The sequence below is a fragment of the Bombus impatiens genome, unplaced genomic scaffold (assembly GCF_000188095.3).
Source record: "Bombus impatiens unplaced genomic scaffold, BIMP_2.2 scf_0525, whole genome shotgun sequence".
Lineage (NCBI taxonomy): Eukaryota > Metazoa > Arthropoda > Insecta > Hymenoptera > Apidae > Bombus > Bombus impatiens.
In genome coordinates this window covers 764,471-786,327 of record NT_176944.1, presented here as the reverse complement: position 1 = coordinate 786,327, position 21,857 = coordinate 764,471, and the positions used below count along the sequence as shown (strand labels likewise).

The 21,857-nt window shown below is 35.9% G+C and overlaps 1 protein-coding gene across 4 annotated transcripts in view; it reads right to left on the bottom strand.

The window, feature by feature from the left end:
* The window catches only part of LOC100740297 (phosphatase and actin regulator 1-like), a 147,625-nt gene that overhangs the window by 56,591 nt on the left and 69,177 nt on the right, over positions 1-21,857 (bottom strand). For 2 of the 4 annotated variants that reach the window (XM_033321892.1, XM_033321887.1), the window contains exon 3: positions 21,808-21,857. The exons of the other annotated variants lie outside the window; for them this stretch is intronic. In XM_033321892.1, coding sequence (XP_033177783.1) covers positions 21,808-21,857 — 50 coding nt within the window. The remainder of the gene's footprint in view (positions 1-21,807) is intronic. 4 annotated transcript variants of the gene reach the window in all.

Below are 21,857 nucleotides of genomic sequence, written 5' to 3'. Positions count from 1 at the left end.
TTCACGTAACACAGCGATTTCTTTTATTTGTTTATATATTCATATTACGATAGAGAATGTAACTAAAAAATATTGTATATGTTTAAACTATCGCACTTAGAATAATTTATAGTAAATGGATTTCTCTTTACTTCGCGGTACTCAGAAATGAAATTATCCTAATGCCTTTACTGGCTGTCATTCTTAATTCTGAATTTTCCTCTCAGCCACGTCACTCTATTTATCAGATTGGTAAAGCTGTAGGCGACAGCTATTTCAGATATTTAAGCACGAGCAGAAAGAATTCATGGCCGTCTTGGATAACTTAACTGGTTAAAGCAGTTGGCCAACGAAAGGTCTAGCAGCCTTCGACCTTAATTTACTGCATTTCATCACAAACACAAAGAACTACAATAAAAATGTACACCTGAGTTAAGGCACAAGAGAAAGGCCGAACTTTAAAAACGAAAAAAAGTAAAAGTGACATAAAAGCTACCAAGTGCAAAAAATGATTTCTCCTTCAATTTACTTCATTTCATCGCTAACAGGAAAAATGAAAATAAAAATATACAGGATGTTTCACAAAATTACCTGTCAAACTGTAAGAATAATCTGTTGACGAAAATGACAAAGAATGCCATACGAAATTTCATAAACTGCGCACGATCGATTTTTCGTATTCTGTAATACTGAATTTATTACCACATACATAAAGTTTCTACTTTAATTTTATAAATTGGACAGTGGGAAGAAGATGATGTCAAACCATTATTTTTAAAATCCACTTACCATGACATTTCTTATAATATATAATCTTATGAGAATGAAATTTTGAAATTATCGAGAAACATATTTCGAGAGTTCAACTTCTAAGAAATTAATATTTCAACTTTTATATTTATTTTTGTGATAAATTATCCGCAGCAAAAATTTCATATAACATTTTTTCCACGTTTTCACTTGTAAATTATACTTGCGTAACTTAACTAAAAAAATCAAAGATACCCCATATAAATTCGTAACATTAAAAAATAATCGTTTAATTAAAAAAGCCAACAAACTCGAATTAAAAAGAAAAGGAAAGAAACATGCAATAAATGAAAAAGGACATTTACATGGAATAACAATTTTCTTCTTCAAAGGAGGTCGATACTGGACATCAACGACTTCCTATAAGGTTTTTCTAACCATACTTGGCACTCGATCAGCAGTCTATAATCCAGGATAACGCTTCCGTCGTTTCAGTTTTGCAAATTCCTCCTCTCTTTTTAAACCAATCGTCCCTTGGTTCCACTGTACCAACGGACGTAACATCTTAAATAAGTTTCTTACGAAACGGCGGTATCCTATTTACGATATCGAAAGAATTCTAAACTTCATTTCGCAAGTACGATAGGAATCCCGTGGACTCGTGCCGCTCGAACGAATCGAAAGATATCGAATGGCGAGGTACGGAATATTGAATTTCCCGGGGAAACGGGAGACAATCCGAGACGGCCGGTTGATTTGCTGGTTCCCCGATCCTTCCTTACCGCTCTTCCGGAACGTTCCCGCGCAAACAGAAAATTTTATGAAATATCACTTCACGGGAACCTGGCTCGTTCTCATTCGGTGTGAGATTAACTTAACCCTATCACACACGTATGTGGGCAATGACAATTTTCGATCGACTGGAAAATGTAATATAATCGCGAAAGTATTCGCGTGTATGCTTGTTGACATCTTTTATGAACGTATTACGTGTATTGTATGAAACATATCTTGAAATTTCATTAGTATTCTAATGACACTCGATAATCATTGGTCAAATTTTAAGCAAGTGCGAAGATGTATATGGAAGTTGCAAAATATTCAGTACAAGTATACATTTGGTAGAGATCACGAAAGTATTTAAACAGGCAATCGTTGACACGTTTTGCTTTGCTAACGATTTATACTTAAGGTGACTATATATACCGTGTACTAATTTTTTACTAATTATAACTTTCTCTCGCTAAGTATTTTTACGTATCTTGTCAATACAATCTTAGCTGTCGCGTCCCATTATAGTGTTAATGAGATATCAAAATGTTTCATATAACACGCATAACACACACATACAAATTTTCTACGATAATCTACATATACGAATATTTCTGCGAGCTACTACAAAGTACAAATGACGACTAGCTAATTTTATAATCGTTATCAATAGCTATTTCAGCATGCAATAAAACTCCCATAAATTGGTCTGTGAATTCATATATTCCACAACGATGAAAATTATTAATATTAATTTTTTTCTATTATATCGTTAGTTTTAATAATATTTTTTGAATAATGTAATTCTCAATAGTATAACGAAATCGGAAAAGAAAATTCCAAAATATAGCACGAGCGGAATGGAATTTACTCCCGCAGCAGTCTCACAATACAACAGAGTGCAGAATGAAATGGAATACGGAAAGAATCGTATTTCGTGTCGCCGCAAATTAGCAAACGGTAGAAGATATTCACTTTCGTAACCGGTTAACGCTTCTCGCGGCGGAACAGGGGAGCCGGGATATACCTGTATGTTAATTAAACGAGCCCCGTTGCTTCTCGACTTTCTCGATATGCGTTACGTGGTTGAGTAATATAATCACATAATTGTCGCCTCGCGTATAACGGCGACCGTGTCCGCGAAGTAGAACGACCGGCGAAAGTCGAGCACCGAGAGAAAATCTCGTGGAATCTCGTTGGAAACAATGCCTCCGGCGAACGTACCAGACGCCAGGATGGAAGCAATACATTAGTCAACTAAATGGATCTATCTGCGAGTTGTATCAAAGAAAACGAAATGCTTCTATTTTTCCTCTGGTTTTTTTTTTTTTTTGTCGAGAAATTTAGATTTTAATATAAAAGGAATAAATCGAAATGTCGAGTTTCTATATATTTTTCTATATATTTGAATATCTATCTTTCGTTCATATTTTTTCAATTTAGATTTGATAGATTCGATATTGTGAGATTTGAAAATGAAAAAAGAAATTAAAACGATTTCTCCTTTCTCTTTCTTCCATACATTTTCTCTGTCTATGTTTGGATTTCATATCTTCAACTGCTTTGATTTCGTAAGGCTTGAAGTCTGAATTTTAAAATGAAGAAAGTAAATTGAAATGATTTCTTCGTTCTTATACCTTTGTGCTAATTCTTCGTTTACATTTCGATCCGATATTTCTATCTACTTTGATTTCGTAAGATTTCAATTGAAATGTTAATGCGAAGGAAAAGCAAATTAAAATGTCGAGCCCGTCTTTCGCCCATTTTCATATTTAATCATCTTAATTGCAACAGTCTTATGTAATAAAGATACGCATATTTTTAATACTCGACGTAGAATTAATTCATTTAAATGCCGTCTTAAGAAAATACATCGTTTTTTAGAAATATGACACGACTATACTATACTATTTGCAAATAAAATATTACACTGTTATTTCTCGAATTTGACATGTCTGCAAGTAGTTTTCGTTTATCAACCGAGAGACGGATTTTTCATGTATTAAGAGATTAGCATATAATTCAAATGAGAAATCATACTTATTGCATAACAATAACAATTCTTTCATATTTTCTACAAGTTTAAAAAACTTTCTACAGAAACGAACGGCTTGATAGAAAATAGATACAGAAATTAAATTCAAACATCAGAAGAAGGATAGTTGTTTCATTAAAAGGGCAGAAGATCCATCGGGAGTTTATTTTTTAGACTCTAAAAGATATTTGCTTCTATACAGCTGTAAAGTTCATGTAATTTTCATCACGTTATTAAAAATTTCGTTTGAGTTCGACTAACAGGTTTAACCAGTCAGTTTTTAAGAACTTGATCATAGTAGCGCGGTAATCTTGCAATTAGAGGCAACCTCGACGAACAAAGACAATAAACGTAGAAGGTCGGCTAGGTGAGTCTGGTGAAGACGACGTGGCGGTAAGAAACGAGAATAAAAGCTGGAGAAGACGGTAGAAAAGAAACTTGGCACAATTAGGACGCTCCTATCCGGCATCTCTCGAAAGAGGAAACGGATCCTCGTTGCAAACGATCACATGGAAGAATTCACGCCGATGGCCACCACGATTCTCTCTGTAATTGCACTGCGAAAAAAACCGATACTGGCTAGCTCCTTCGAATTACATAAAAATTCAACCCGTGAAGATTAAACGAGATAATCGATAGATATTCTTTGTTTTAGTTTAAAACTAATATTTCTTGTAAGAAACATTTTAAGAAATATTTTATGTTCATTGAAATTTTATTGTATCAGCAATAATTACTCTTATGTAATAAAAAATGATTATTTTGATGTATAGCTGATGTATACAAATTTGTATGAAAAATTAGTTTAGAGTTTTGCTAAGAAAGGTTAACAAATAAATTCCAATTTTTAACAAGAATTTTAATAAGAATTTTCAATAAGAACGATTGCCAGTACAACTGCGTAAATTAATTTTTCACAGAACTGCTTCTTACGTAAATTTCATTAGAATCAATGTACGTGCTGATTGTTAATTGTGCCCAGAATTTTTTATGTTTTCAATCATCATATAATATTTCACGACGATGCTCAGAAGCTATCGTTTTTAACAGAAAATATTTTTTCTGAGGCTATAAGTACATAGGAAAAGTATATTTAAGCGCAGTATTGCAAATGATTTCACCAGAGGATAATCGATATTCAAAAGATATACCTGAGGTAGTATCTTATTTTTATCAGTTTATTCTACGTAGGAGGAAAGACAAAAGGATATTTTTGAGGAAGCTGTGACGTAATAATTCATTCTATTTCAGTAATCACTTTGTCTTCCTCTTTCGTTAGAAGCGAGAAGCGTCATAAGAGGTACTTTGAGGATAAAACGAACGCGTTATAAATTGCAAAAGAAGATCTTCCACTTCGAACGAAGAGACGAAAGTTTCCTCTACCATAATAATCCTTCTTCTCGTTAAATACAACCAACTTTTAATAATTCAGACTTTTCAACGCAGCCAATGGTTTCCGATATTTTCCCAGGAGCTCCAATCAGAAATACATATTCAGAAAGATGATTAAAAGACAGAGAAATGTGCATTCGTGCTTTTTCCTTGCGTCAGGTACGAACGAAGAGCTTTCGTTCTCGCCGAGAACGGAACTCGTTAATGCACGCTTAATGAGTACAATTAGAAGATAGGGTAAAACACGAAGAACGAGAGGGAATGTCATGACCTTTCTTACTTTCATGTTTTTAGAATCAGGATATTTCAATCTATTTAATTGTTCGTTAGCTTCAGTGCAAATACTTCACGACTTTTTCATTTCGTTAACTTTATTTCTTTATACACGTGTCTGAATCGTGAAATTTTCTTATGAAACTTATACATAATACTGGTAATGAAAAGAAACGCAATTTCTTTCTACTTTTTTAATAAAAAATATTAATATATATTTATTCTAAACTATAATCTATCATCTAACCCTTGCATCACTGTAGCCTAAAACAATCTACATGAATGAACAATCGTACACTTTATAATGAAAAATTTATTTAACAATATAGAAGAATGAAACACGATCTAAACATCTAGCCACGAAAATGTACAAAAATTGAAAGTCTATCAACATCTACTTCATATTCTAAGAACTCCAAAGCAAACGTAATAAAATGCTAAAAGAGAGCACAAGTACTCCAAGCAGTAAAGCATTCAATCTTCTCCATCGCATCTTACAATTTCGTTTTCAATAACGAATACGAACAAGGTAAATTTCCAGCGGTTTATACGACTGACAAACAGGCCGGGGTACGAATAACCGTACAAATTTATGGATTGTTCCCTGACCGTGAGCAAGTGGAACGTCTGGAACCTGTTTCCCGAGGGGAATTTATTTCTCTCGAAACGTATCGAGACACCTTGCCACGGTAATTGCAACACGCTCGTCGATTGTGTCGATCTCCAGACGGATGACGCAAACGATGACTCCTTCACGCGTGAAAAAGCTTCGACGTCGACACGCCGTCGTCAAAGGATGACTAACATCATCAACGAGGCATTAATAGACGGAGTTAGCCGCGACAACCTTTTCACGGGGAATTATTGTGCACGAGCGTGCACGTCGATACCAAGAAGTCTCTACTGTTTCATCTAGCAAGCTACGAAACGAAAACCGAATGCTAAATCGAATAATGAAAACTACGAGAGATCTTTGATGATTCTCTGGATAAATGACATATATCACGGATATTCCGTACGGATGCTTGTTTTGTGAAAAGACAACGAAGAAGGATGATTAGTTGAGTGTTCGTTAAAATTTCATAGGTTTCATGGTAAATACATGTTCCTCTTGTGTGTGATGAAAGTTTCTAATTCAGAAGGTAGAGAATGAAAGTCTCGTTGCAATTAGTTAAAACAGTTGTGGCAATAAATGATACATACACATGGCGGAGATTCGAAATAGATAAAAGAGGAACATTTTCTGACGATAGTAAGAAAATAATAGTGTTTGCAAGAGTGTCAATCTATAGCTACTAAAATCCTTCGTATTATATCAATTCTCTCATCTTTTAAGCATCGATATGACAATATTGTCGTTTAATTATTACAAAGTCAAATAGAAATATGTAAAAGCAATAAATATGCAAAAATGTATCTAAACCGTAATTATATTAAAATAATAAATACCGACGTATAATAATCTAAAATCCAAAATAACGGTCTGTAATTTGCAACAGCAAAATTTTGCACCCTCTGTTTCGAGTTCACTTTCGCACAAAAGTCCTCCGATACCATGCAACATTGGCATCAACCCCTCCGATCCTCGACACACGACCACATCAGCATAATATCCCAAAGAGGAACGATGGTCAGTCCATGCATCATCCAGGTTGCTAGGGTTTCAGATCGTCATAAACGTATGGTCCCCTCGGTTGCAGAGGCGAACCGCTGCTGTATTCAGGAGCATCGATCAGAGAGTTTACGTCCGCGCGCTCAAGTCACCCCTTTTCCTGCTCCGGTTCAATAACCGGCGAGTATCACAACTAAAATTAACTCTCCCTTCAGCGGTGGCGTCAAGCTGCTCCTGGGACTGAGGCGGTGTTCACCTGGTCGTCCCGGAAACTCTCTCTCGCCCACGGTTGTCGATGTACAAAGAGTATGGAAGGAACAGCGTGGCCGACTTGCTCGTGTTACCGTATTAACAAATATCGCTGGAGGAACGACAACGTTTCGTATAACTTTCCGAGCTACACTTTGATCGCTCGTTCGTGGATCCTCGATTCAACTCGCCCTGCTCGACGATGAAATATGGAATTTTGTAGTTGATGGTTAAACCGTGGATAATGATACATTTATGAGAAATTTACAGGTGCACACGTATAATATTATAACGCATGTAGAATGCACAATTATGTAAAATATCTATATATTTATATTCGTAGAAAGAAATATTTATATTTGTGCTTGAGTTCGATCTCTTTAGTCGTATTCATAAAAATACGAATTTGCATAAATGTCAGTCTAACGATACTATACAAATTACATAAAAGTCATTATTGAGAGAATATTGAACACGAAAAGTAGAAAATCGACCACTCATCCTAACAGAGTAGAGTCTTTTGCTAGCAAAAAACATAGAATTACGAATATATGTGAATTTATCTTCGTTGAGAATATAATGAAGTTTTTGTTGTATCCTGTTTACTATTATCGTATACACGAACGTCACGCGACATATTTTATCGAAGATTCAAACAATCTGTCGTGAGTAATAAAATCCTACGCACGTATTCCATAGTCTGTTCCCTTCCAAGAAAGAAAAACATGGCGCCATGTCTTGACCCACGAAATTATTCTTTCATTCAAGAGACGTTTCCCTTGCTTACTTTGAAAGACTTGGAACAGGAGTTGGCTACATCCAGGCACCTGCCAGAGACAGCTTGCCACCGTGTGGCTGCGTTGTCGTTGTCTGATAGAAGGGTGCATGGAAAATTACGGGTGACTCGTCCTAGTGTAAGTGGAGGCCGATGATCGATATCGAACATCGTTGAAAATAACACCGCCACGAATGATGTTCGCCCTCTGCGGATTGTCAGACGCCCCCGCAAATAGCTTCGCGTTGCCATCATCTTAAAACCGATCCTAAATAAATTCTTACGGTCATGAATTTTCCGGTATGATTCCAAATTATTTTCGATTATGATGCTCGAGAGCCAATTTCAAACTTGAAACTGAAAAGGAGAATTTGTTTGTAGAGTAACTGTTTTACCGAGAAACTATTATAATTATCATGACGAGGAAAATGTAATAGATGGACATATTAGGGTAGATGTAATAGAAACATTAGAATAACAAATCAATAATTTAATGTATCCAATAACCTATTTTATATGCATGTAATATAACCAAATTCTTCTTTACTTATAACGAATTGATAATTAACCATTGATGCAATAATATGATGATAAAATAAAACAGTAGAATAACTAATATGTAAAATAGCACCTAAAAATTACAGACGAGAAATTCGTATATGCATAAATTTAAACAATAAATTTCATAATATTATAACAAATGATCAAAAATATTCTGTTATCTTTGTCAATCATTTCTGAGTCGCTATGCAATGTGCAGAAATAAACACCGCTGCATATGTCTCATTAATATCTAACTGTCAGCACAGTGTCTTCCAATTTTGCATTTTAATGAATACTAAATGTGTAAACACCTAAATATTCATCAGACATTTCAAACGATGAATAAGTATTGTATAAAGAATCTATGAATGTAGCAATTTAAAACTAACTGAAATATAGCATCAATCTCTACGAAAAGGATCGACGCGTAGATTAGGTAAATTCTTTTATCGAAAACACGAATAATTTACGAGAAAACAATTGACCGAAGAAAAGTTAGTAAAAAGCTAGACAAAAAACTAGTAAAAAAGCTTGCAAACAAATCGTTCGTGTTTCAAATACGATCTTAAGATTGATGATCTCATCTGGCCGTGAACGTGTCTCCATTGATGCCACGATAGCAACCGTGTGTGTTTATCGTTCCACGTACGAATTTATGTTCGCCTCTAGAAGAACCAGCCTTGACATTCCACGGGAAAGACGTGGCCTGGCGATCTCGCGAGGCTACGAAGATTAATCGATCCACCGCGACGTTGAGCAAATTTTCAAGATGCGTTAAAGACGCATTTTTTGACATCGACCATTTTAACTACCACCTTCAAATTTCATGAATGAAATTATTAGCCCCCGAGTGTTGATCTCTGCTTACTTTTTCACTCTCGATGACTCAGGCACGCGAAGCTTTTGAAAAGTTCTAATATTAAACCAGGCAAACTGGTTCTATGTCAACCAGAGAATTCTTGGCTTCGAGCTCCGCGAGTTCAGTTTGAAAATTCTTGGAAAAAATATGACGGGTAATGTGTGTGTGACATGTTTCTGAATGAAGGAAGTGAGCTAAGTTTCGTGAATGATGAAGAAGATATGTAGATTAATGTGGAAGAAGACTTTGAAGAAGAAGATCTTTTCGTGACAATCTTCGTTTACAAGGAAATCTACTTTGAGAATCGTTAGGTACCTATGCCAACAGCTGGCAGAGAAACTGAGTTCTTCGTGTGCCTTTATTCGGTACGAGATATATAATTAGATTCACGAATTTAATTCAAGTTATCTATCATATTAATTTTAGTATATTTATAAATATAAATGTAAAGTATTAATATATTTAGTTATTTTGATATCGAATTTGTTGGTAATAGTACGCGGAAATGTAGACACTGTTTAAAAAACATCGAGTTAATTCTCTCGAATGTATATACACTTTATAAATATTCAAATTCGATTTTCTCGAAAAGTATCAAACTCAATTTTAACGTGCTATATTCGCCACGATATTTGAAACATTTGGTTACTATATTCAGAGATTCATGTACTATATCATCACATCGTACATATGTTAAAAATAAATTAAAGTTTCCATATTATCATAAATAAACTTAATAGAAATTGAAATTTTTGTTTGTTACATAATACCTGGTTGCGCCTACCAAAAAACTAAATAGTCCAAACAGACACGTTTGGCTTAAAATAAATTCAAAGACAAAAAGTTAAAGGTATTAAACATATTATTTTAATCTAATTTATTCTTGAAAAAAACAACTGCTCTCTATCACGCATCTAATATAAAATACAACTTCTCAATTCGAACAGGCATAGCCAAAAATAGAATACTCTGATCGATAAACCTACGTTTTCACACACTCCAAACTCCTGAATGAACTTTATTTATCTCTTTCAGGAAACGGGTAAATATTTTACTCCAATCCCTCCCTAAACCTCAAAGAAGCGAAGAGCCAATCCAATAAAGAATTCACGATCACTGGCCAGACGAGACAACAAATTTTCTAATAAACTGGTGAAGAACTAAATATTCAACGAAAGAGGAACAAAATAAATACATCGAGAGCCCTGAAACTTCCGATCGTCCATTCGTGTCAACCTCATGGAATCGTAAAATAGTCTTGTGGCGTCGACATCCGGAACATCGACTTCGTACTCTGGCTGAACTCTTTTGACGAGGAAATCCCCCGGGTGTAGAAAGTTCCTTGCCTCGGGTTCTTTCGTTCGTTCAACGGCTAGTTCGTCAGACTAAACGAAGCCCGCGGCTACGTGAAAAAGCAGCCACGATCACAGATCTCCGCGCTTCCCGAATAGGAACGACCAGGTCGACGCTTCTCCAGGAAGAAGACGTCTTTTCCGGGCACACAAGCCCGCGAAATTAGACGATGAATCTTCTATGAGCGGGGTTTCCCGGACTCAACTCATCCCGCGTTTTTCCATGGACATCCTCCCAGTCATCTTTCACGCAAAACCGAAGAAGAAAAGGCGCAAGAGGAAGTGGAAAAGGGGTGAAGGCACCGAATATGTACTAACATCTCGATTATGGGGGTTGCGACGTAGGCTGCTGATGAAAGTAAGGCTGAAGATGCACTTGACAAAATATATTTCATAACGCAATTCTATATATAAAATAATAGCACAAACGCAAATTCTATAATTTCGACGAAATTTCACAGCGCAAAGTCTTACGATGAAACATCTTACAGCGCGATATTTCATAATAGATAGCCCGTATTATTGAAAATTTATCCACGTTGGCAAAATCTACATTTCCAAATTCGACATTTTCCTAAATTCTACTGTGGGAGGTTCTACAATACTTGTTCAATTTTGGATGAAAAATTCGAATTCTTTCCATGTGCATTTTGCGGTCACTGTTCACGAAAAACTGAAGAAGAGAAGATGCGAGAGCAAGTGGATGCAGGTTGAAGGGCGCTGATTACGAGCACCTCTATTACGCGGGTTGTGATCTAGGTTGCTGAGGCTGAAGATGCATTTCCGCGTGAGAGAAAACGCAGAGCTGCGTTGACCTTTAAATGTTGCGGTTATTAATACGATGCTTCCATCGATGCTTATTGACAGCTTACTGGAGGCTATTATCTGTGGAGGCAGATAAGAGAAGCTTCTGCGCTAAACATGAAGTCACTTTTGTGAGAATCAGTGAATTATTACGCGTTGAATGCAGAAATGTAACTAATAGTAAGACCACAGCTGATATTAATTTCTGAAGATGATAATTAGGTACGGATGAAGTACAATAGAAAAATCTTGGGGTAATTTCTTTAAGGTTTTATATAATGATAAGTACAAACATGCAGTATATTTAAAGTAAATATTTATAAAAGGAAAAGAAGAAATGCAACATTACTCATCAAATTGGCTTTAGGTATTTTTCAAGAGTTTTCTAAGTGTCCCAAGAATTTTGTAATTCCTTTGTTGGAATACTTTAATGAGGGATGTGATTTTTATGAAGTTTTGTTGGTACATGGAGGTGATCGAGTTTGAATTTGATGCATTAACTACACGTGACAATATACAGTCTTCAAGGTAACAGATTGATGGTTAGAATCGTGACCTAGTTATAGGCATACCTGATCCCCTGTTGTGGTTGGCCAAAATCGATGGTTATTATGTGGCTTCTTTATAAGGAACCACGAGCTTCAACTCAAATACCAATTCATTGTCTTTGATATCTGTAGTATTCAAAGTGTAAATAAATATTGCTAGACAATATACTTTTCAGGATTTAAGGAATCTGTCTATCGATTATTGCGCGAATTTCCATAAAATATACTGCTATAGTGCATTCGAAAAAGTTATTAATTTATCTTTGTAGGAGATGAAAGCATTCAAAATTGTATCATTTAAAAGGATTCAGAAGATGAAGAAAATTGTCGAAGAATACTTTTACTAAGCGCACGAATTTTATATGAAGAACAAAACGGTTCATCCAGCTCGAATAATGCATTACTTAACGCTCACGCATTATGCGAGCGTTTTAATTAGTCTCCAATACCGATGAACAAATGACGAAGTGTTTCTCAGACAAAAGTGTTACAAAGATCTCAAGAACAATGCACCCTCGCCATCTGTTACGCTACAGAACATCAGGAAGTAGGATGAAACGAAAGTGAATATTTTCTGTGAAATTCCTTATTCCTATTCACATACCTACTTTCCAACATCATTTTAAAGTTATTTGGGATAATACGACAAATTTTTCGTTTCATATATCAATCATTTATAACGAATTAACTATGGGAATGTTACACTTACAAAATTGCAGATTTTCGTAAATAATCTCGAGATTTGTTCGTGAATTCGTTCTCTTTCCCGATCGTGGAGAAGGTAATTAGACGTTCACGAATTCATACGTGGCTCAGCCGGAAAATTAAGTTACTTCCGGTTTCTTTAGCCTTATCTTCTCTTCAGAGAAATTATACTCCGTTCGAGAAAAAAAGTTCTAGTCTTTTCATTTCGATGCGAAGACCTTTTAAATGTTGCGTTTCAGCTTCTGCGAAGTATTTGTGAATGCGAGTGTATTTGCAATGAACGACCTGTTTGTTGCGCATTGCACGTATTATATAATAAAATGAGAAATGTACGATGAGAATGAATAACTTTAAGCGACAGAAAGTTGAAAAACTATGACAGATATTTTCCTCTATTTCATTATTTTGTTGGATTTCAAACATTGATGATGAGTTCTTTCAATCGCTTTTCATTCAGTTTCACTTTCTTTTATTTTTCAGTAAATATTTAATTTAATACAAAACATTTATTTTCTATTAAGTAATTCTAATTTAATCTTTTAATGTTTATTTCATTGCCATTTATATCGTGTCAATTATTTCACTTCCTCGTTACCACAACCAATTATCTCAATTATAATTCTATCATTACCTGACAAGAAAATTATTAGGTACAAATCGTATTGTCAGTGGAAAAGTACTATATAATGGGTAATCGATGATACGGCTTGTAAAATCGGTCAGATGTTAAAGTTTATATGCTTCGAGAGCCAAAACGATAATTACTTTGAGGCACGTAGGAAGATAAGGTGAATCGGATCTCGTTCAGGATCCTATACTCATTTTATGTTCTCTATTTTATACTCTCGGACGTGTTACTGTATCTTTTCCATCAAATATACCAACATTGATAACGACATCGATAAATCTTCGACTCGAACAATATTTTACTCTTCCACAATGTCATGAAAATGGTTGCGCTAGGTACGCGAATGGTTGACGTCAGGAAGTGATTACGAAACTTGATGTTTCTTTCTACTCGCAACGCCGACAATAAAATCCAGGTAGATATAGATATCAAGTTCAAGAACGTACGACGAAAGATAGAACGGAAGGTTTACGATCATTTCGGCGGATTTACGAGGCCAGTAGCGGGCTAAACAAGCCAACGAAACTATTCATCCCTTTACGGTACTTTTGTGAAACAGAAGGCATGCAACTGCACGCGTGACTTCTCTGCCATAATTTCAATGACCTAGACCTTATTGCCATAATTTCTTAGACTTAGACCTTAGAGAAAAGCTAGCAAATTGTAAGAATAACAATACTTTGAAATAAAACGATTGTAAAATCGTCGCTCCAAAGTTTTGCCTGTTTTCAGCATTACTTCTTTCTAAGATCCACCATTTCCATAAGCTACAAGATTAAACCTATCAATTTTTATCGATACGTTCACATATACACGTTGATCGAGTACCGCAGACTTAATGCCGAAATTTATTTATTGCCGGTGACGTATTTCTAACCTAACTTCAACATACAATGAAATACCTTCAAGCTTACCAAGCCGAGAGAAATATACATATATCACGCAGACAATCCACGAAAGCGATATACTGCTTCGCTCGCGAATACTACATCATGGCTAACACACGAATCTCAGGAGCACGATTCTGTATCATTTAATGTACCGTTCAAGATACGCGAGGACTTAAACTGACTGATGCTCGTTGCTAAATTTTCAGGCTCCAGACACTTATCTAGAATATTCATTAATGAAAATTTCAACGTCGCGATCGTCAAATATGAAGTAATCATACAATATTTTAAAAAGGAGGTTTGCAAAGGTGGCAGAATATCGAAATTTTTATTCGATTGCGTCTAAAGAATACTAAGAAATCAACTTGATACTTTCTAAAATTTTACAATAAAAAATTCCACGATGTTTCTCCGAATTCTACGATAGGACGATCCTCCATACTTTTTCAAACTATAAAGTCAAAAATTCCGCGACGAAATACCTTTCCATAAAAGATTTTACAACGCAGAAGTTCTTCAATACAAAAGTCGTTTGATTGCAGCTGAAGAATATTAACAAACCAACACTAAATATATACTTTCCCAAATTCTACAATAGAAAGTTCCACGATGATATATCCCCTGATCATATGTTCCCTGTATAAGAGAATTTTACAACATAGAACTCTTCAATACGAAATTCTACGATAGAGAATCATTCACTCGCAGTAAAAAAAATATTAGCAATGCAACAAGCGTCCACGAAAAGACGGACGATCCCATTTGAGTGTGCGACTGGAGTTCGCGGTTCGAGGATCCGAAGAAGCATCGCAGACGTCGAATTACACCGTCCTTTCCCTCCCATCGTTGCCGGGAACCATCGAGCCCCGGCCAAAGGTTTGCACGATGTTATCCAGCAGGCTGGCCAACCGGGAGCATCAGCAGTCGACGAGTTGGCGGCTCTCTGGCTCAATGAATGATTTCCGTGCGCTGTTGCCACGTTACGTCTGCATTCTGCACCCATTACTCCTACTGGCGTCGCGCGTTTTATCGTTTCCTGCAGTTTACTATTAAACATTGCGCAATTATGCCTCTACGCTGACCTAACAGCCGGACCCCGTCGCGCCGAGACTGCGTCATCGTTTTAGACCGACCCCCAGGAATGTTCCACGTTGTTGCACCACTAATCATCAGCGCAGGAGAGAAACTTCAAAGAATTGGAAACTCGATCGTGGAAATCGTTTGAAACAAAATTAAATGGGAAACACGAATAATTATTTGAGATTTTAGTTTCATTCGATATTTGAGATAGTTCTCACAGAAGGTAAACTCACTCCTGAATTCTATGTTTAATTTAATTTTTTAACTTCTTGTTGTTAGCGTTCATTTTCTCAAAAACAAGGTATAATTTAATTGAAATTCTTCCTGGGATTCTGACGATTTAATATGAAACAGCAGGGAAATGTAACGTGGCAGTAGAATAGCGAGAATAGCGAGATCCGCGTTGAAACGAATATCACGTCGTTAACGATTTGTAAATTGCAGGGATTAGTAAGGAGATAAAATATACGGACTATTTAGTTAGATAACAGATGATTGTAGTGATCTATTGATCATTTGTGCGATGCAAACACCATTGCAAGGAGATAATGCAAATTAACGATAAAACTAAAATTTATATTGATATTGCACTCGTAACAACCTAAAGGTATTAAAAAGGAAAAAAGATGACAAACAGCTGTAAACTGAATCGTGTAAATTGTAGTTGTCATAAATATATGTCGTGTCACAAATTAATCAACGATATCTAAACAAACACGATTAGCAATTGTTTGTACTCATACAAAATTGTCAGAAAAATGATTCATGGTTCTAAAACCTTGAAAAAATTTCCCAATTAGCACAAGAATCATTGCCAGTGAAGAAGGTTTTTCGCTATTTTCATATATTTACTAGCGCGACTGTGAAAATCAAATAACGATGATTCCACGAATCTACGATTATTGTCATAGCAAAGATAACAAGAGAAGTTGACGTAATAACTGATAATAGCCTTTGTTTCGCTGTCTAGTAGCAAACATCTAACGGAGAATAGCAAGTCATTTTGTAGCATACGTTAGTCTCAAAGAACCACTTAACGAACTCGCATTAAAGTAATCTCTCACATCCATTTCCGCGGCTATATTATTACAATAACCTACAATTCGCTATTTTACCCCAGAAACTTTCCTTCTGATCTGTACTCATGACGTAAATCGAAGTTGGGTTTGTTTTATTGAAACCCACATTCGCTTACAATTCCAATATATTACAGACTCTAAAGTTAAGATTTTTGCCGTAATACACGAGTTTCCTTATGATGCAAGCACGTTGCAAATACAATTCGAAGGTGAATTTTCCTCTAGAATAAAAATGTTCTAACAATTCAAACGAATAACCATCGAAACTGACCAAATTGATTCAAAATCGAATATTTATTTCTTATTAAAGTCTAAACTTTCCTCAAACATTGTATGTCTTTTTTCACAATTTTTACACAATTAAAATATTACATAAGAAATAAAATATCAAGCTTTATCCCACACTAGCCAGCTTTCTCCGTACATTTGTTGCACAATTCCCAAACCAACGTCCACGGTTAAGTGCTAATGACGAATTACGCGTATTAGGTACCCGTGGATGATTGATCGTTGGCCTTAGGGAGAAGAAATGATTAAACGGCAACGTTGGAAAGGCGCGGCTGCGTCTTACGTTATGTCTTGTGAAGCAAGCTCTCTTTTTCATGCAGCTCCCTTAATCCTTTTGATAAGTACCAATTGTGTTTTATCTCACAGAACACCATCTATGTTTGTAACATTGTTACGAATCATGTATACCATTGTTTTTAGATCATTTTCTCTAGTATTAATAGTATCTCTATATCGTTAAAAAACTCGATTTTGAATAAAATATGAAAGAATATTAATATATCTGATTTCTCATCTCAATCTTGTGCAAACGTCCTTTTATTTGAATAAGAACCGGGATTTCTTCTAACTTTCTAATAAAAGTGCATCAGGAAGACTGTAAACACTAATTACTTCTCTAAATTCTACAAAAACCTTACCAAAAGAAAGACACTTTTACCAAAAGAAAATTACAATTTTCATTGAAAGCATATAGCTACCTAAGCTATGGAAAATTGAAAGGATCAAAGTGATCTTGATACTTTTAATGCCGGAAGGATTAAAAAGAAGAGGATTTCAATGTAAACAGATAGACAGAAACCAATTGACCATAACGAAAGAGCAATTTGCAAAGAGGAAACGTAGCCGCGACACGCCCCAAACGGATAACCGAAATATCGATGAACGTGGCGCGAATCGATCGTTGACTATCGATTATCTGCACTAATGAATGCGCAAACACGGATGTAGGAAAGGTTAACGTTTCCTGTTTGGCGGTGGAAGTCGAGTGCCTATCATTGCGGCTACCGGCCATCGATATACTATACCCTGTCGATTGAGGTATTATTGGCATGATGTTTGCGGTTTGTTACGTTGTAGTGGCGATTTTCGTCCAATTTTAATCACTTGTAGATGTTGACAATGGCGATGTCTTTAATTTGCATCGTCGATTATACGAGTTTCGTTGTACCTACTACGAAATATTGAGGCATTCATAACGAAATTTAGGAAAAATGTAGCATTTCGTCAAAGGACATATGCACTTGCTTCTTTCAATGACTTCTTGCAAAGATTACTATCTTTTAAGAAAATAGAACATTTGATAGATTTTTAACAGTTTAATCTTCAACAGATCTACAAATGTATCTAAGTATGTTATCCAAACAGTACAACAAAGAAAACTATTGTTCGTTTAATGGAAATTTTCCATTTGCCTACTTACTATCGTAAACTATCGATAATGATACGAGCTAAGGTAACCAAACACAAGATCTACTTTCGAACGGTTTAGTTTCAAAGATATCTACATAGATTTGATTGTAACATGTTTTCTTCGTCCCCTATCTAACACTTAGAGATTAACGCCGAAACGCCTAACTTCGTTAAACGTATTATACTATATTAACACACAATGAAAAATTGATATCTGCAAATGTCAAACACTATAGACCACTTTATTATCTAAGAAGTTCGTTATTTTCAGCTTGTTTGGTTATCAAATTACAGATAAGATAGGGACGGTTCTTTCAAATTGAGGAGACTATCTTGATTAATTTAAGCAATAATATTTAAACCGATTCACTATTTCGACGAATCGTATATTTTACTTTATTATACCATTGATAATGTTCTAAACGGACAATTTAAATTTCATATGATACATATCTGATATTGCCACAGGCATTATATTATTATTTATACTATTTTTATACTTCACGAACATTCAAGTATCCGTATGCATTAATTCATACATTTATGTAACATTCATAAATGTTAATACTTATGAGCAACAGTGTACACATTCAGTGTGCAATATCAACATAAATTTTCCACGAATTAATATTTCAATATCAATGTTTCTTCATTCGCCGTTTGTAAATATCGCAAACAAGACACGGTAAATGGAATTTTCGCTGCGCGAGACAGAATAAAAGCGAATTGCAACACGACTTGCGGAGCAACATAAACGCAGTTACGTTCGTTGCGCAGAAGACACTGGGAAACATATTAAAATCCGACCGTTCTCCATGTAAATTACTCGATGTTGCATCCGCGATGCACATGCAGTAAACCGCTTGGTTTAGATTTACGCGTTCCTACAACAACGCACCGCGAAACACGTAGAACATACGTGGCACAAACATGGTCCATCGGTACCGAAGCTGGTTACTTCCAAAGTAACACGTGTTGCATGATCAAATAGTACACGAAAAGTGGTCGCACGAAAGCAGGAGCGGAAGGCGGATAACAAGATTCCTGATCAATATTCCTCGGCTAAGGAAATTTGAGAACGGTCGAACAGAGGATTACTTGTTCCAACCTCCGTTTTCTCCACGAAGAACACAAGTGTTCTTGGAAACTACGTTTCGAGTAGATACTCCGAGTATCTTTCACTGAAATATGCCCTTGTATGTTTCTCTGTTATCGAAGACCAACCGTTTTATTAATATTTATGTGACCACTGGATGAAACGCGAAATATTCTTGATTTAGGAAGTAGATGATTTTGAAGTATTAAATGTAAGTTATAGAAAAAAATGTGGATTAAATAATAAAATAATATCTTATTAATGATATCTTTATTTATATATGGAACTTTTTCTTCTCATTTTTTTGTCTAGTATATGTTTTTTATTTAGTAAGTATTTGTTTGTAATATGGAATATATCCATACTTGTTTTAGTGTGACTGTTAGTTTAAAATTTAAAAAAACGTAGAGAATACTGCAGTACGTTCTTTCAATTTTCTACTACATTTACACGCATCCATCGAACGAAAACCAAGTATGCCAGCAAATCTAAAAGCAATTCAATAAACCAGCAACACACTATACCTACCAGAGAGTACTAATTCTCCAGACCAGTCGGTACAAAGGCTTAACCAAGCACGAACGATCAGAGACAACGAGAGAGGCCTAACGATCTATCAGGGCCGCGGGCGTTAAAACAAAAAGGCTACCACGACAATGGTAGAGGCATTTCGTGGGAGCGCGATAACAAAGCTCCCTTCGCGCAAACGTTCCCGTTAAAAAGAGAAAGAGAAAAATGCGAGTCCGCTAGCCCTCCGTCACCCTTTCTTTCTCTTTCCCTTAGGCATTAAGTAACTTACACACGGTGGGACTTATCTCGATGCAAAATTCGAAACTAGATCTAGTTTGAGACGGTTTCAAGTATCGCGTCTACTTATATTACCTTTTAAGAGAAGTTCAGAAAACTATGACACTTTGTATCAAATAATTCATAATGCAAGTCTATTTATTATTTGTACTATTTATAAGAGTGATTGAGTATGATTTTAGAAGGTGAAATTGCTCTTACAAGGTACAAAGTCAATTTCAATGATTGATGGTGGGCATGACTTGAAAAAAAATATATAGATACATATACATATGCGCCCAGATATGAATATACGTACATCCGTATATACGCTAACATTTGTCTCATAAATATTTTGAACCTCCCATGCAATGAACTCTTAAGTAGTTAACTGTGAATCCAGTTGATGAAGAATCATGAGCACGCCGAAAATTCTAAATTGCTAAAATTTCTAAGATTGCTAAGATTTGCTAAATGTTTCGACGATACATGAATCATTATGTATTTCCTATTTTAAAATCTATTAGATATACGTACGGGGAAGATATATTAACTGACAGATAAATAATTATATGCAAAATCTACATGAAAATTTCTTCTAAATTTTGCAATATAGTTATTGCAGCATACCAGTATTTTAATTCGTAATGGAATAACAAACGAAGGATTAACACGCTAATCTAATTTATATACTGGCCTAACTAAATATTTTTCGAGATATTCGTTATTAAAATTTCACTATCTTAAACAGCTTAACAATTGCATAGCATCGTTGTATGAGTATGCATTACAATGATGCGAAGATTCAAAAACTTGTGTCTTGCTGCATGCGGCGAAGCGAATCTTTATACAGACCCCGCCTCCCTTTGTCCCTTCTTCAAGGAACGACCGACGTCTCGGTGAGATAGCGCCGGTCGAAGGAAACATCCCGGAAGGAGACACGAAAAAAAATGGAGGGAAAAAAGCACGTGTAGGTAGTTAGAGAACGGTGTATACGCGGGGTTTGTTTACAGGCCGTGGAACTCGACTCTCTTTCTACACGAGTTCCTTGACTCGTAATCGAACCACGGTAATTCCCTTTTCTATGCTACTACGTCTTCTTTCTTTTTTTCCTTGACTTTCCCCCTCTCCTTTGTTTTGTGTATCCCTTCCCTTTGCCCCTTTGTAATTCTACCAGCAGAGATTTACTCGGTCGCGTGGAGTTCCACGATTCACGTGGAGAACGGTAATCGCGCGCAGCTGCACTGCCTTTCAGGTAAAAAGGCTCGTTCACGAGAGTCGCGATGCGCGACGACAATAGACGACGACCGGCGGTCGGTCGTTGTCGCGACATAATCGAAAGTATAGAAGAGAATCGTGACGATCGAGTCACCTGATCGCAACAGGGCGATATTCCAAGATGGCTAGGCAGGCTAGGTAACATCTAGGAGCATCCTGGGTGCTAGCTATTGTTCCTTTGTGCGCGAGCATGGAGGTCTTGAAAAGTGGGTATCCGGGTAATAACCGATTCAACGGCTAATGGGAGAATAAATGCGTTTCCGCTACTTTGGATTCTACATGCAAATTTCTATGGGAATTTCGTTTTTTTTAGAATGGTCTCCATAATATAGAATCTCTTTCTTCTTATAAATATCTATTAATTAAATCATATACAAACATATATATTGCATATCATTTTAATATATAGTGTCAATCTACAATTTTCTAAAATGAAGCCCCTCTAGGCTTCCTAAATATTCATATTGTATACTAGCCACATTAGGTCAGTGCACTTCACTGACACACATTTCTCGGATATAGCCTCCCTGCTCCGCCAAAGACAAAGGCAGAGAACCTTCCCAGCTTATTTACCTAATTATACTCCCTTTCTTCCAAACTACCAAAAAGGTGTTCTAGAACTCACCTATGACGGTGTTAGCAGCGACCTCTTTCGCGGCAGCAGCAGCAGCCGCC